The following is a 16,431-nucleotide window of genomic DNA, read 5'->3' as shown; positions in this document are numbered from 1 at the left end:
CCTTCTCTGTCCACCCAGATCTACCCAAACGAGAGACACAGTATCCGCTGCCCCGAGTCCGGCGAGCACTATGAAGTCACGCTGCTGCACTTTCTACAAGAATACCTCTGACGGCCTTGGGCACTCGGCTACACATTTAGAGCACAAGTGGCTTTGCTGCCGCTGCCACCACCACCGCCACCACGACCACCACCAGTGAGACCAGGCGGGAAGGACTGAGTGGCCTTGCAGCCCTTGCAGTGCCCTCTCTACAGTCCCTGCTGGACTGCCCCAGGCCCAAGAGCCACTGCCTTCGTATCCCGACGCCTTTTATCATTTTTTAAAAATGCTCCTGGATTCTTTGCCTGCTGCTTCTTGGTTGCCAAGACGGAGAGATAAGCCCGACACCCATGAGGCACTTCTTAAAGCCATCCCCTCCTCTCCCTATTGTCCGGAAGGGACGCCTGAACTCCGTGGGGCACTGGAGAGGCTGGGTCTGCCTCTGGGGCCCTGACCCTCCTCTGCACCCAGCACAGAAGCATGCGATTGCCTTTTCTCCTCACCCGCCCCATTTCCTATTTGTGTTTTGCTTTTGGGGACGTTTTTCATAATTATTTAAAAGACAGAAAGCAAGGGGTGCCTAAATCTAGAATTGGGGTCTGCTGCTGAGCAATGGAGTTCTGCTCAGCCAGCACCCAGTGAGCCCCTCCTCTTTCAAAGCCCTGAGTAGGGAGTGGTGGCCAGCAGGTATGGGCCATGCACATGGTGCAGGGCAGCCCTCCTGGGCCCGCCTCTCCGCAGCTTTCAGGCAGGCTCTGAACTCGTTCAGCATCGGTCCCTGCTGGCCAGCGGCTGCTGCCCGCTCCCCAGCCACATGTGTCTGCCTGGCCCGCACAGACCGGATTCCGGGGTTGGGAGTGGAACCATCCCCACCTCAGGGTTATCTTTACTCCTTCCTTTCCTTCCCTGCCAAGAGTTCTGCCAGGGGCTGGGGAAAAAAAGGAGGAGGAAAAAAACCCACCAGAAACAAACCACCTCTACATATTAAGGAAAGAAAATATTTTTGTCAATTCTTATTCTTTTATAATTATGTGTGTAAGAAGTAGGCTCATTAAACGATTCCAGATGGAAGCGTTGCCACCTGCCTGCGTTTCCTTCTAAGTACTGGGGATGGTGATGAGGGCCTTTCTGAATGTGCAGAGTCCAGGAAGTGACAGAGCCGAAAGCATGAGGCTCACTGCAGTCAGCCCTGGCTGCCTTGGCACAAAAGAGGGAGGGACACCGTGCCCTGGCTGGAAGATCCCCTGCCATCCTCATCAGTGTAGCCTAGTGAAGACAGTCCCCACAGTCCTGATGTGTCACTTGGGGACCCAGCATAGGATGTGGTGGGCAGCATAGATGGCCCCCAAGGCTTTTCCAGGGCAATAGCACAACCCAAGGTACAGCATCCTGGCTGAATGCTCTGTGGGCCACCATTGCTTCCTTTTGCAGCTGTGCTTGTCCAGAGGCTTGACTCTGGTTCAGGAAACTCCCCTTTTCATGTTTGTCTCAATAGCAGAGAGACCTAGGGAGACTGGAGACTGTGCCTGTGTAGATGGTATGCATGGTGCTTGAGTTTCTGACAGCAGGATGGCCTTGCTGAATGCAGTCACCCTCCATCCTTTTTGAAGGTCCACTTTTATTTTTAATGCCTTAAAAAAATAAACTTCAGTGCAAAAGGATACAGAGAGGAAAGACGCCCTCCCTCCCAAGAGGTAATCCCGCCTCAGTCTACTTTTAATAGCTGCATTCTATTTGGCTTTGTGAATGTTCCATCATTTATTTTGCCAGGCACCTATCAAGGGGATAATATGTTATTCTGGGCTTTTTGTATTAATCAGTATAAATCAGGTCAGCTGGCCTCCTCTGTAAAGAACCACACAGTAAATATTTTGGGCTTTGTGGGCCAGATAGTCTGTGTTCCAGCTACTCAGCTCTGCCCTTGTAGTTCAAAAGCAGCCACCAATGATATGTAAATGTGTAGGCATGGCTGTGTGCCAATAAAACTTTATTTACAAAACCAGGCAGCTGGCCAGATTTGGCCCACAGGCTGTAATTGGACAACCCCTGTGATACTGCAACAAATAGCCTTGACATATTTTGGACATAAGTTTGAGTTTATTGGGTAAATTCCTAGAATTATCAAAAGGCATATTCATTTTTAATTCTTAAAGAATACTGCCAAATTGCCTTCCAAAGAGAACGCCTCAATATACACTTGGCCAAGAGGGAAGAAGTGTGCCAGTTTCTCCCTTACTTCACCAGTATTACATGCTATCAAACATTTTTTATCTTCACCAATCTTAGAAGTGAAACATGGCATCTCACTGTAATTTGAACTAAAATTTCTTTTATGTGTGGAATATTTTCATGTTTTAAGACACTCATTTACTAGTAATAATTTGCCCACCTTTCTTTCGATCTATTGACCTCATTGAGTTGTAGACACTATATATGAAGGAAATTAGTCCATTGTCATACAGGTTGCAAACTGAACTATGTTGCTGATTTCAAAGTGTTTTATGGATAGAAAGCTCAGCCAATGAATGGTTAAAATCATCTCAGGAACAGATGTCTTTCACTTAACCCACTATGAAATAAAATGGAGAGGAAACTAGTCATAAGTCACAGAATGATAGAAACTGGTGAGAAAGGGGACACTGGGGTCGCCCCAGGAAGCTTGGCAGCTGGCAACCCTCAATCATGTCAAAGCAGGAACTCTTCTACCCCTGCTTCACTCAGTCAACACTCAGATTGCAATGAGACAGCATCCATTGGCCAAACTTCAATTAGTCACATTCCTGCCCCAATAACGAGGTCCGGAAAGGGAAGTGGGGTGCTAACAGGAAGGGAATGAATTATGCGCAGCTACAAAAGGACAAGTGTCTGCTGACAGGTCTCAGTATCTCAGAGGTGGCAGGTTAGATATGTCTGTTTCTTCCTGTTGATACATGGCCACTTGTTTCCTCTGTCACTGATGGGGATTCCATCAGCGGGAGAGTTCCTGATGCTGTTTGAGGTTCCCTGTGCACGTGCTTGATTCCTGGTAGAAGTGCTCATCTCCTCCCTAATTGGCAAGAACCCATATGTGGTAGACATAAAAACCTGTGTCATATCAGTTGCAGATATTTTCCTGGTTTGTCATCCTCCTTTCAAACATATTTATGGTATTAAAAAAAATAATTATAGACACTGGAAATTGCAAAAATAGCCCATAGAGTTCTGTGTACCTTTCACCCAGCTTATACTTACATCTTACTTAACCATAGTATATTGTCAAACCAGGAAACTGACAGTACAATGCAATTAACTAGATTCTAAACCTTATTCACATTTTATCAGCTTTTGCATGCACTCATTTCTCTGTGTATGTGTTCTGTTCCGCTTTGTCATCGGAACAGATTCCTGTAACCACCACAATCCCAAAACACAGAATTGTTTATTCACCACAACAGAGCTCCTTTGTGCAATCCCTTTATATACACACCTGCCCCATTGAAGGTGTCCTGCCTGACAGAGAAGTCCGTGATATTTGTGTGATAAGTTGGTTCTTTTAGGACTGCTAGATTTCATGTCATGATTAGAAAGCAGGATCTTTGGAATGATGGCTTGTTCTTTAAGTCCCTTCAGTGTGATTGTTTTTTTGGGGTTTTTTTTGAGGCAAAAAGGAAAAACGAGGCTTGGGACTCAGTCTTTCTGAACACACACACACACACCCCTACCCCTCTTCAGTAGGAGACTCACAATTGACATACATTATGTTGTTAACAACAGCTCTTGGCCACGAATTAAATTCTTCATAGTGACAGGCTGAAGGTCAGACACAGATGAGAATGGGAGACACGAATGGAACCATGTTGTGTAAAACACCAAAGAAACAGGACAGCACTCAAACTTATGGAGCCAATTTCCAATGAATCCAGAGAATCCAGTTGCAAGGAGGAAATTTCTTTTTTTAATTTCAGAGAGGAAGGGAGAGGGAGGGATAGAAACATCAATGATGAGAATCATCCATCAGCTGCCTCCTGCATGCCCCCTACTGGGGGATCGAGTTTGCAACCTGGGCATGTGCCCAGACGGGGAATCTAACCGTGATCTCCTGGTTCATGGGCCAACATTCAACCCCTGAGCCACAATGGCGGGGCAAGAGGAAATTTCTTAACACAAGCAGGTATCCCAATTTAGTACAGGCTACTACTGCCAAAAAGCATGAATTTTGAAATTAAGGTTATCTGTGGAGCAGTTAGCCTTCTGTAGGAGCCACCTGACCTCCCTGAAACTAATCTTCATCCTCTGTACATGTGTTGGGGGAGGTGGGCGATGCTGTAGAGAGATCTGAGTTCTTCAAAGAGTGTAATACAGCCCAGCTTAGGGGTTAACTGTGACATTTTCTCTCTGCATTCTGTTATTTCAAGTCAGGAAGGACTAGGAAAAGCGGCTTAATTCTAGACACTCCAGACCTGGCCATTGGTGTTTTCTTGAAACTAAGCAATTTGTGACAAAAAAAAAAAGATTCCTTCTGTAGTTGAAAATCTGGGATTTCTTCATTGGCATCTAATGCTAGTAACAGCTAGAATTTAGAGTTCTTACCTTCATTCCCTCAGTGAATCCTCCTGGCAACTCCTTAAGGTAAGGATTATTTTCTTTCTGATTTTTTAATTTTGAAATAGAGTTCCCTGATGTCCTTTGCTCATCTTCCCCTAATGTTAAGGCACACACCAGGTATTGAAGCCAGGAAATTAATATCAATACAATCTTATTATATACATATACAGACCTTATTTGAATGTCAACATTTCTCCCTGTAGTGTCATTTTTCTGGTCCAGGACTGTTATGGACTGAATATTTGTGTCTCCCCAAATTCGAGTTGAAACCTAACTTCCAGTGTGATAGTATTAGATGCGTATTTGGGGGCTGATTAGGTCATGAGGGTAAAGCCCCATGAATGGGATCAGTGCCCTTATAAAAGGGACCCAGAGAGTTCAGGCACCCCTTCCACCACGTGAGGACAGGCAGAAGAGAGCAGGCTGTGACAGGAAGTGAGCCCTCAATAGACTCGGAAATCTGCCAGAGCCTTGATCTTGTACTTCCCAGCCTCCAGAAGTGTGAGAAATAAATGTGTGATTTAAGGCCCCCAGTCTGATACTTTTGTTACAGCAGCGGGAACTCAGGCAGTATCCAGTCCAGGACCCCACCCTGCATTAAGTTGTCTTGGTCTCCTCATTCTGTAATGGTTCCTCAGCCTTTGTCTTTCATGACATTTTTGAAGAGTGCTGCTGGTTATTTTGTAAAACATCCTGCAATTTAGGTTGGTTTGTCTGATGTTTGCTTATAGATTGAGGTCGAGTATTTTGGGCAGGAATCCCAGAGATGCCAGGAGAAGTCTGTCCTTCTCAGTGCATCCTGTGGTGGCTCCATGATGTAGCAGTCTCATTTTTGGTGATGTTAACTTCCATCATTGGGCTAAGGTGATGTCTCCGTTGTAAATTACCCTTTTTCTCTTTGTAACTCATAAGTATCTTGGAGGAAAATACTTTGAGACTATGCAGATTATCCTGTTTCTCACCATACCTTTTCCACCACCAATTTTTAGTATCCATCAATGGATCTTGGCCGCAACAATTATGAGGTGATTGCCCATTGGTCATCTTGTATTTCCTTCATACAGTCTACACTCATTAATTTATTTAATTAATTAATTTATTTTTTACACTCAATTTAAATTTCAGTGGCGATCTCTTATTTCCCTAATTTCTTATACGTTCACTAACCGGAAGAACTGAATGGTCAGTCTCATAGTTTAGTTCGGGACGACAGAATTAAGACCACCCACGCCACGTACACTCCCAGGACCTCCAAGCCCCGCCCCAAGATGGCGGCCAGAGAGGGGCGGGTTGCTCCTGGTCACGTGGTCACAACGACACTTACGTGGCCTCCAGGGGACGCCCAACGTGTCCCTCGCCGCGCCCCGTTCGCCGTCCTAGCCCCTTGGACCCGATCCCAAGATGGCGGCGCCCAGCGGAAGGAAGAGTGGTGGCGACGGTGCGAGCTTATGGGCCGCGCTTCTCCTAGCGGCCGTGGCACTGAGACCAGCAGAAGCTGTGTCCGAGCCCACGACGGTGGCGTTTGACGTGCGGCCCGGCGGCGTCGTGCACACCTTCTCCCAGAACGTGGGCCCTGGGGTAACTGCCGCCGCGGAGCCGGAGGCTTGAGCCGGGCGCCCGCCGGGACCGGTCCTGGGTTGCTGCGGGAGGAGGAGGCTCGGACTTCGGGGGCGGGGCCGCAGTATGGGTGCGGACTTGGGGGCTGGCGACCCTGAGGAAGCTGGGTCACTGTCCTCAGTCCCAGTCTCCTCTCACATGCCCAGCGTCCCCAAGCAGCCCTGTCCCCTAGATCCAGGCGAGTTCCAGCCATTGGGCAGGGTGGACACAGAAGTGGGGAGAGGGAAGTTGGAGCCTGACAGATACGTGCCTCCAGGTCCCGAAGAAGGTTGACCCCCTTGCAGCTATGACTAGGAAGTGGACAGACGTTGCTCTTTCCTTCCATTGCACAAGGTCCCCCATCTTTTTCACTGAAGTGTGAGGCCAGACCCTCCTTTCCCGAGTCAGCAGGCCTACGTCTAGTTCAGCCTTGTCCCCAAGTTGTTGGAGAAGGCGCTGCCTCTTCCATCCTCCCTTTTCATATCTGTGACAATATCGATTGTTGCTATTTGTTGAATACTAACTTACAGCTGGGTACTGTGCGGAGCGCTTTGTATGTTAGGTTCCATTTTGCAGATGAGGGAAGAGAGAGATCAGAGAGGTTTGCACCTGTCCAAGAGCCACAGCAGTGCAGAGATGGGTTCCTGATGTGTCCGCTTCCAAAGTGGGTTTCTAACTGTCCCAAAGCCCTAGCTACTAGTAGGGTGGGTATTAGGGTTGGTGACCTACTCCTTCCTGTTCTTTATTCCCCAGAAGCCACATGGGTGGTTTGTCCCGACCCAGGAGCCCACTAGTAGGAAGGCAGGCAGGGAAACTCTAGGTTGTTAGCCACTAGGAGGCCTTGTGGGGCTGACTTCCAGGGACATCCGCCAGAGGTATCGGACTCTGCCTCCTTCCCCTTTAGTGCAGATGTTCAAAGGCAGGATCTTCTTAGAAAGACATCCTGAGACCCTACACTTGAACCACTAAGGATTATATCCTACCGAGCCTTTTTTCCATTCCATTTTCTAGGACAAATATACTTGTGTATTCACCTATGCTTCTCAAGGAGGGACCAATGAGGTGAGTTGTACAAAATTCCATGTAATTTAGTATGATAATATCTGTTGTCATACAGAGATGCTCTCCAGGGATAGTGGGATTGAGTCATGTGTGGGTTAACTTACATTCATTGAATGATTCTTCTTAACCAATAAAAGCAAGAGTGCTCAAGTTAAATAGTGGTGGTCGTTTCACTCATAATTCCACAGGGTGAACAAATGTCTGGACAGAAGGAGGGACGTGAGTTGTGAATCTGCCATTCCCAAGAGCCTCTATTACAGGTGTTGTATTTGTTTCCTGTGTTGAATGACATATCACCACAAACTTAGCAGCTTAAAACAATATCCATTTATTATCCCTCAGTTCTGGAGGTCAGAAGCCCTGGTGGCTCAGGTGGATGCTTCATAAGTCAAAATCAAGGTGTCAGGTGGTCCGGGCTTTCATCTTCCAGGCTCAATTTGTTGGCAGAAAATTCAGTTCCTTACAATGTAGGACTGAGGTCCCCATTTTCTCCATCTGGTGGCAGAAGAGGAAGTAAAATAGATTCCAAGCACCAGAAGGGACCATTGTACCATTGCCTGCTTTGAGGGAACCATGTGACAAGGAGTGCATGTGGCTTTTAGACAGTGAAAGCAGCCCCTGCTGGAAGCAAGGAAACAAGAACTTCAGTCCTACAGCCACAAAGAACTGATTCTGTCACCCACTAGAGTTGGAAGAAACCCCCAAGCTCTAATGGGAACAGTCTAACCTACACTTTGATTTTGCTTGTGAGACAGCAAAGGACCCAGCCCCACCATGCCCAGACTCCCCCCCTCCCCATCTACCTCATCTCCCCTTCGGTAACCATCAGCTCATTCTTTATATCTATGGGTCTGTTTCTGTTTTGCTTTATATATTCATTTGTTTTGTTTTTTTAGCTTGCACATATAAGTGAAACCATATGGTATTTGTCTTTCTCTTTCTGACTTATTTCACTTAGCATAATTACACTCTAGGTTTATCCATGTTGTTGCAAGTGGCAAGATTTCATTCCTTTTTAGTGCTGAATAATCCATTGTGTATACACACCACATCTTCTTTATTTACCTGTGGATAGACTTGTAGGTTGTTTCCATATCTTGGCTATTATTAGTGATGCTGCAGTGAACATAGGGATGCATGTATCTTTTTGAATTAATGTTTTTGTTTTCTTCTGATCCCAGAAGTGGAATTGCTAGATCTTTTGGTAGCTCTATTTTTAATTTTTTGAGGAATCTCCATACTGTTTTCCATAGCGGCCACAGCACTTTACAATCCTACAACAGCATACAAGGGTTTCCTTTTCTCTACCTCCTCACCAACACTTATTTGTTGATTTATTGGTGATGGCCATCTTGACAGGTGTGAGGTGATATCTCATAGTGCTTTTGATTTGCATTTCTGTGACAATTAGTGATTTGAGTATCTTTTTATATTTTTTTATCCTCACCCAAGGATATGTTTATTTATTTTAGAGAGAGTGGAAAGGGGAGAGAGACAGAGAAAGAGAAACATGCCAGTGAGAGAGAAACATCGATCAGTTGCCTCCTGCACATGTCTGGACAGGGATTGAACTCACAACTTGGGTATGTGCCCTGACCAGGAATAATCGAACCAGCAACCTTTTGATGCATGAGACAACTCTCAACCAAATGAGCCACACCAGCCAGGGATACTTTGAGTTTTTATTATTATTATTATTTTTTGGCTTACATGTAAAATTAGATTGTTTATTTGGGGTTTTTTCCCTGCTTTTTGAGGTAGTAGGACCTGCATAACTAAACTTATCTCTAAAAACTACTTTTGCTATATCCCAGATAGTTTGTAAAGATGTGTTTTCATTTTCTTTTGTCTCAAGGTAGTATTTGATTTCCTCTTTGATCCATTGGTTGTTCAGAAGCATGTTGTTTAATCTCCACGTATTTGTGTTTTTTCTAGTTTTCTTTCCATAGCTGATTTCTAGTTTCTTGCCATTGTTGTCAGAAAAGATGCTTGAGCTCCGCTGGTGTGGCTCAGTGGTTGAGTGTCGACCCATGAACCAAGACGTCACTGGTTTGATTCCTGGTCAGGGCACATGCCCAGGTTGCAGGCCTGATCCCCAGCCAGGGCGTACAAGAGGCCACCCCTCTATGTTAATGTTTCTCTCTCTTTGATGTCTCTATCTCTCTATTCCTCTCCCTTCCTCTCTCTCCAAAAAGCAATAAAACATATTAAAAAAGAAAAGAAAAGATACTTCATATAATTTCAAAGTTCTTAAATTTATTGAGACTGGTTTTGTGGCCTAGTATGTCATGTCTCCTGGAAAATGTTCAATGTGCACTTGAGAAAAAAGTGTTATCTGCAGTTTTTGGATAAAATGCTCTATAAATGTCTATGAAGTCAAACTGGTCTAATGTGACATTTAAGGCCATATTTCTTTGTTAACTTCCTGTCTGAATGATCTATCCATTGAGGTAAGTGGAGTATTAAAGTCCCCAACTATTACTGTTTTATATCCTCCTCTTGGATTGATCCCTTTAAAATTATGTAATGTCCTTCTTTGTCTCTTGCTAGAACCCTTCCTTTAAAGTCTGTTTTATCTGATATCAGCTTTCTTTTGTTCCTATTTGCATGGAATATCCCTTTCTCTCTCTTAACTTTCCGTCTGTTTCTTTCGATCTAAAGTGAGTCTCTTGTAAGCAGCATATAGATGAGTCTTTTATTCATTCACCATCCTATGTCCTTTTGGAGCATTTAGTTCATTTACATTTAAAGTAATTATTGATAACTCTGTGCTTATTGCCATTTTGTTAGTTGTTTTTGTTGTTCTTCTCTGTTCCTTTCTTCTCTTGATCTCTTTCCTTTTGATTTGTTAGTTTTCTTTAATGTTTTGATTGGGTTCCTTTCTCTTTATTTTTTGTGTATTGTTTGTATGTTTTTGGTTTTTGGTTATCACAAGGTTCATGTATATCCATCTATACCAATAACAGTTTATTTTAAGCTGATAGGTATTTAAGTTCAATTGCATTCTAAAAGCACTGCATTTTTAGTCCTCCCTCCACTTTGTTTTTGACATCATTTTTTATATCTTTTTATTTTGTGTATCCCAACTGTTTATTGTAGTTATAGTTAATTGTGCAACATTCATCTTTTAACCTTCATATTAACATTTTAAGTGGTTGATTCACTGTGGTTATTATGTATTTGCCTTTACCAGTGAGATTTTTTCCTTTCCTATATTTTATTATTTCTGGTTGTGGCCTTTTCTGCATAAAAAAGACCCTTTAACATTTCTTGTAAGGCCAGTTTAGTGGTGGTGAGCTCCTTTAGTTTTTTGTTTTGTTTGGTTGTTTTTAAATTTAATTTATTGATTTTAGAGGGAGACGTAGGGAGAAAGAGAAAGAAACATCAATTTGTTCTACTTATTTATGTATTTATTGGTTGACTCTTGTATGTGCCCTGACTGGGGAATCAAACCCTCAACCTTGGTGTATCAGGATGATACTTTTAACTGACTGAGCTACCTGGCCAGAGCCTGGTTTTTGCTTGTCTGGGAAACTCTTTACCTCTCTTTCAATTCTGAATAATAACCTTGCTGGATATAGTATTCTAAGTTGTAACTTTGCACTCTCCCCAGGGGTGGGAGGGGACCTCGGCATGCACACACAGCCCAGTGAGTACACAAAGTAACACCCTGCTGTATCTGCTGGATCAGTCTCAGGGTGGAGGGGCCCTTTGTATGCACCCTACAGCACCCTCCTATTCCTGCTGGATCTAGCTGGAACTGGCTGAGGACCTTCTCTATGTGGTTTCTCCTTCTTGGTTGTTGAGCAGAAGCTGTGTAATGGGCTCACAGTTGTCTCTCAGGAGGAAGTGTTCTAAATATTTCATGTGTTCTTGAGAGGGAGGCAAGCTCTGTGTCTACCTACACCACCATCTTGGGCCCTCCTTTGAACTGTACACTTTAAAAGGGTGAATTGTACAGTATGTGTAAGCTAATAATTTGTTCCTATGTCCGTGCTCCAGGCAAAAGACATCTAAGTGACCATTTACTCCCATTATAACTAACATAAAAGTGGCCTTGTTTCTATTAAAGAAAAAACTCTCATGTTAAACGTGAGTACCAGTAATCAGAGTCCATTATTACTCCTGGGAAGGGACTGTAAATTCATTTTACTAACAAACTGTCAAAATGCCTTAGGCAGCCTAGAAGGGAAAGAGTGGATTATCCATTTCCACTTGGCCTGGTTTTCAGAGGCCATGAAAATTACAATACATGGGTAGTGGTGTGTTTTGGAACCAGCTTAAAATTTTAATTTTTAAATAGCTGATACATTCACATCGTACAAAAAGAAAAACATATAAAATGTTTATAGTGCCTTCTACTAGTCCAGTTTCGGCCCATATCCTGTGGGTAACCACAATTACTAAAATCTTATGTCTTTCACCCTAGTCTGTTTGGTTCAGTGGTTAGAGCGTCAGCCTGCAGACTGCAGGAGGAACACAGGTTCAATTCCAGCCAAGGGCACATACCTCAGTTGCAGGCTCAATCCCCCACCCCATTCTGGTGCGTGTGGGAGGCAACCAATTGATGTGTCACATCGATGTTTCTCCTCCCCCACCCCCCAGTCTCTCTGAAAAGCAATGGAAAAAATATCCTCAGGAGGGAATAAAAAATAATAATTAAAAATAAATAAAATCTTGTGTCCTTTCCGAGGGCTTCTTTATCCTTCTGCAAGCAGGCATGAATGTACTGTCTTCCTTTCTTTTCTTTTTTTTAAAAATTTTTCTTAATAGACATTTTTTAGAGCAGTTTTAGATTCACAGCAAAATTTAGCGGAAGACCCTTGTTGGTGTGGCTCAGTTGGTTGAGCATTGTCCCGTGTAGCAAAAGGTCGCCAGTTGGATTCTGGTCAGGGCACATGCTTGGGTTGTGGGCTCAATCCCCAGTAGGGGGCATGAAGGAGGCAGATCATTGATATTTCTCTGTCTCTCTCCCTCTCCCTTCCTCTCTCTGAAATCAATGGGGGGGAAATTGAACAGAGGCATAGAGATTTTGATATATCTTCTTACCCCTCCGCAAATGCACAGTCTCCCCTATTATCAGCATCCCCCACCAGAATGGGACATTTGTTACAGTCAGCGAACCTATATTGACATATCATTGCCACCCCAAGTTCATAGTTTATGTTAGGGTTCACTCTTGGTGAGAATTTTGTGGGTTTGGTTGAATGTATAGAATGTATAATGATGTGTATCCACAATTGTAGTGTCACATAGAGTAGTTTCACTGCCCCTGAGCAGAGTGTGGGGGCACCTGGGGACCAGGCTCCAGCCAGGAGGCCCAGGAAAATTCCATTCATTTTGCAAACTGGAAGTCGAAGTTCTCAGAGCTAGCCTGTGCACGGCCAAAGTGTGTGTCCTGGACTGACCCATGTCTTTCTTCTCTCTCCAGAAGTGGCAGATGAGTCTGGGGACTAGTGAAGACCACCAGCACTTCACCTGCACCATCTGGAGGTGAGCTATGGGTCCCAGTGGTGGGGTCCCTGGGAGGAGTTGCCTTGGCTCAGGCTGCTGGGGCTGAGGGCACTGCTGCTCTGGGCAGAAGGGAAAGAAAGGGGCAGACAGACCAATAGGGTCCTGCACCCTTGGAGGGGCACACAGAGGGAGTGCCACACTGTGCTAGGATTTGGCAAGGGTTGGAGGGCTCCCCAGGGAAGCACACTGACACTGAGGCTAAGAGGAGGTTCTGGGGACTGGGGACGTACAGTTCAGGCAGTGGCCACAGCACCAGGAAGAAGGTTTGGGCTCCCCAGATACTTGCCTGCCACTGCCACCCTCAGTCACACTTCATGGTTCATGGGCTCAGTCTCCCTGCCAGGAACTGATGCCCTTCTTGTTACCCCACTACTGGCACCCAGCTTGATGAGGGAGGGGTGAGTGTGGGACGGGATGAAGGAGAGGGAGTACATGGCCCTGGGTGGGGAGGAGGGTGACAGGACTTCATGGAATCGTGTCCCTTCTCCCCTGGGCTCCTCTGCCTGGAATGTGTCGCCTCAAGCAGAACCGATTTCTCGAGCATTTATTGTGTGCCCAACAGAAAAAGTCTAAGCTGTGACTTCACCCTCAGGGGACCAGGGTCCACACAGGAGACAGATCAACAAATTGGACACAATGGGGAAGCAGGGACTTGACATTAATTAAAGGACACTGCATGTGTTTTTTCTTTTTTATTGAATTTATTGGGGTGACATTGGTTAATAAAATTACATAGGTTTCATGTGTACAATAAGGACACAGTGCACTTTTTGTTTGTTTTTTGTTAATCCTCACCTAAGGATGTTTTTTCCATTGCCTTTTCAGAGAGTGGGGGGGGTGGAGAGAAACATTGATATGAGGGGGCCACATCCACCACTGGTTACCTCCTACATGTGCCCCCGATTGGGGGTGAGGAGCGAACCTGCAACCCAGGTACATCCCCTTGACTGGGAATCAGACCCGAGACCCTTTGGTGTGCGGGCCAATGCTCCAGCCACTGAGCACACCGGCCAGGGCACACGGCGTGTTTTAATCATACCTGCAGGTGTCATCCCACAGTCTCCTACTCAGTGCTTTACAAACAGCAGGTGTTTACTAAGTGCTGTTGGGGAGAGTTGTGTCTTTCTGCTGGACTGCCCCAGGGGCCAGGATCCCAGCCTCCTCATCAGGCCAGACTGGGTCTGTGCCACCTCCCCTGGCCTCAGAGAGAAGCATCACAAAGGAAAGAGCCTGTGGTGCCCTTGTTACAGGGAAGGCTCATTACAGGGTGCATTTTACTGTGTGTAGATCGCTGCCTCTCAGGGCATGCGAGCACCAGCTCTTCGTGGGGTACAGACCCAGGCCATGTGGACACACCCAAGGAACTGACTCAGCCCCACACACCTGCTGACTATGGGGCCATCCGCTCAGCTGACGTGCGGCCTAAATGGGCCACCTCAAGGTTTTAGACATTGACTGACCCTCCATTCACTGAGGCTTAGAGAATCTGCAAGACTCCCTGGATGCTACTTTCCTGGCCTCCCTGCTGCCCTCTCTACTCCCACCCCTATTACTTTTTGCTTTCCACACATGGCCAGTTGGAGCTCTTCACACTGCAGACATCATCGTCCCCTTGCTGTCACCTGTCCTCTCTTGGCTCTTCTCTCTGCTTTGGCCATACTGACCTCATGTTTATTAAATGCCCCTACTTGCACCCTCTGAGGAACCATTTCCTCTGCCTGGGCCAGCCCTCCCCCTCCCCTTACTAGTTCACTCCTGTACTTCTCACCCTCAGGATGTTCCTGCAGCCCCCACTGCAATACCTGGATGTCGTTGGCACTTGATAAAAAGCATTCTGTGAATGAGCATGAGGGTCCTCTCCCTAGAACAGCTTGTTCCCAGAATGGGAAAGAGGCTTGTCAGTAAACAAGCCAGAAGAACATCCTGGCAAAGGAAAGAAGGGATGATGTTGCAGGGCCCCATGCATACTTCCCAGAGTCAGCAACACGTGGTCCTGGGATGACCCCTCACTTTTCTCTGCAGGCCCCAGGGCAAGTCCTACCTGTATTTCACACAGTTCAAGGCAGAGGTGCGGGGTGCCGAGATCGAGTACGGCATGGCCTACGTGAGTATCAGCCGTGCACATTGGGGTGTTCCACTGTGGACAGCACATTTCAGACCCCTGAGGGGATAGGCAAGATGAGGAGATGGACATAACTTGGAAGAACATGGGACACTGCAGAACCCTATGTCTGGAGGCACAGGGGGAGAGGCAGTGTTGGTGTCTGGAGCAGGACCCTGCTGACCTCTAGAGACCTGGCAGGTAGGTGGAACAGGAAGTGGACACCCTGGCATCACTCTCCTACTGCCTGCCAGTCTCCTGCTGGTGCCCCCCAATGGAAAAGCCAACAGGAAGCTAGAGGGCAGCATGGCCTGGATGCTCAGCTCTGGGAAAGGGACAGCAAGGGTGGCAGTGGCCCTGGAGGGAATGCAGTGTGGCTCACTGGTATGTGGGGGGCAGGGCACAGCCCTTTCCAGAGGCTGGCCATACTGCAGAGCCCACCCTGTTTCTGCATTTGAGTCAGAAAGTTTGAAAACCACTTGTATCAGTCCAAGATCAACCAAGAAGCAGAAACAGTAGACAGGCAGGCATATAGAGATTTATTGCCACGAATTGGCTTCTGCCACAGTGGACTAACCAAGCAGCTCTGGAGTCCACAGGCCAGGCAGGCTGGCACGCAGGGCTGGCACTCTTGGGCACAGACTGCCACCCTGGGGTGGGATTTCTTCTTCAGGGAAGCCACAGCTCTACTCTGAAGGCCCTTCCCAATGCTTGAGTCAGGCTCGCCCAGGTTATCAAGGAGAAGAATCGGCTCGGGATGGCCTTTAATTACATGCACAGAATACCTTCACAGCAGCACCTAGTGACAGGTTCATTCATAGCTGCAGATGTGGCTGCTCCAAGGTAACACATCAGATTGTCACACCTTTGAACTAATAACTCTCCAGGGTCCCTTCCCTTAAAACTCTTACTTTAGCTAATTTGAGAGAGCACAATTCTAATTTTTAAAAATTGTGTTCAGGAGACTGTTGTGCTTGTCCCATTTCCATAAATTAAGAAAAAAGTTGAATTAAATACCTCCTTCCTAGGATTTGCAGTGAAGTCGTGAAGTTTTAAGCCAGTTGACAATCTCTTAAGTGGATTAACCAGCCACTTCTGGATTCTCTTGTGTGCTCAGAAAAGTGTCACCCGGCTCTTTAGTAAAAGTTCGAGGCTTTAGTCTCTGCCTTTTGCAAACCAAATCGTGTTCTTTTCTGATTAGGAAAGTTTCCACTTTTTCCCTTTCAGTCTAAAGCTGCATTTGAAAGAGAGAGTGACGTTCCCCTGAAAAACGAGGAATTTGAAGTGACCAAAACAGCAGGTATGTAACAATAGATTGTGGACATGGAACTCAGCCTCTCCGGGGAGGTGAGTGAGAGTGACAACAGAGGGCCATCAGGGGGCCAGTTGGTGAAGGACTGTTGCAGGGCACACCCGGACTATAGGCCAGACTCCGCAAACTATTCCTATAAAGGGCCCCATAGTAAATGTTTTCAGTTTTGTAGGGCAAATGGCCTCTGTTGCAACTACTCAGCCTGCCCTCGTTGGGCAAAGGG

The 16,431-nt window shown here is 46.1% G+C and overlaps 2 protein-coding genes across 4 annotated transcripts in view; both read left to right on the top strand.

Moving 5' to 3' along the window:
* The window catches only part of DPP9 (dipeptidyl peptidase 9), a 36,783-nt gene extending 35,673 nt beyond the window's left edge, over window positions 1-1,110 (top strand). For both annotated transcript variants that reach the window (XM_087816669.1, XM_087816670.1), the window contains one exon: window positions 19-1,110. In XM_087816669.1, coding sequence (XP_087672795.1) covers window positions 19-111 — 93 coding nt within the window. In that variant the 3' untranslated portion in view covers window positions 112-1,110. The remainder of the gene's footprint in view (window positions 1-18) is intronic.
* A 4,717-nt stretch (window positions 1,111-5,827) lies between these two features.
* MYDGF (myeloid derived growth factor) overlaps window positions 5,828-16,431 on the top strand; it is a 21,464-nt gene continuing 10,860 nt past the window's right edge. Inside the window, exons 1-5 of one of the 2 annotated variants that reach the window (XM_016197862.2) lie at window positions 5,828-6,201; window positions 7,231-7,281; window positions 12,713-12,774; window positions 14,818-14,899; window positions 16,124-16,196. In XM_016197862.2, the coding sequence (XP_016053348.1) occupies window positions 6,025-6,201; window positions 7,231-7,281; window positions 12,713-12,774; window positions 14,818-14,899; window positions 16,124-16,196 (445 nt within the window). In that variant the 5' untranslated portion in view covers window positions 5,828-6,024. The remainder of the gene's footprint in view (window positions 6,202-7,230; window positions 7,282-12,712; window positions 12,775-14,817; window positions 14,900-16,123; window positions 16,197-16,431) is intronic. The other variant, XM_016197863.2, reaches the window with a different exon arrangement.

Source organism: Miniopterus natalensis, chromosome 4 (genome assembly GCF_054644295.1).
Source record: "Miniopterus natalensis isolate mMinNat1 chromosome 4, mMinNat1.hap1, whole genome shotgun sequence".
Classification (NCBI taxonomy): Eukaryota; Metazoa; Chordata; class Mammalia; order Chiroptera; family Miniopteridae; genus Miniopterus; species Miniopterus natalensis.
This window is presented reverse-complemented; position numbering and strand designations above follow the sequence as displayed.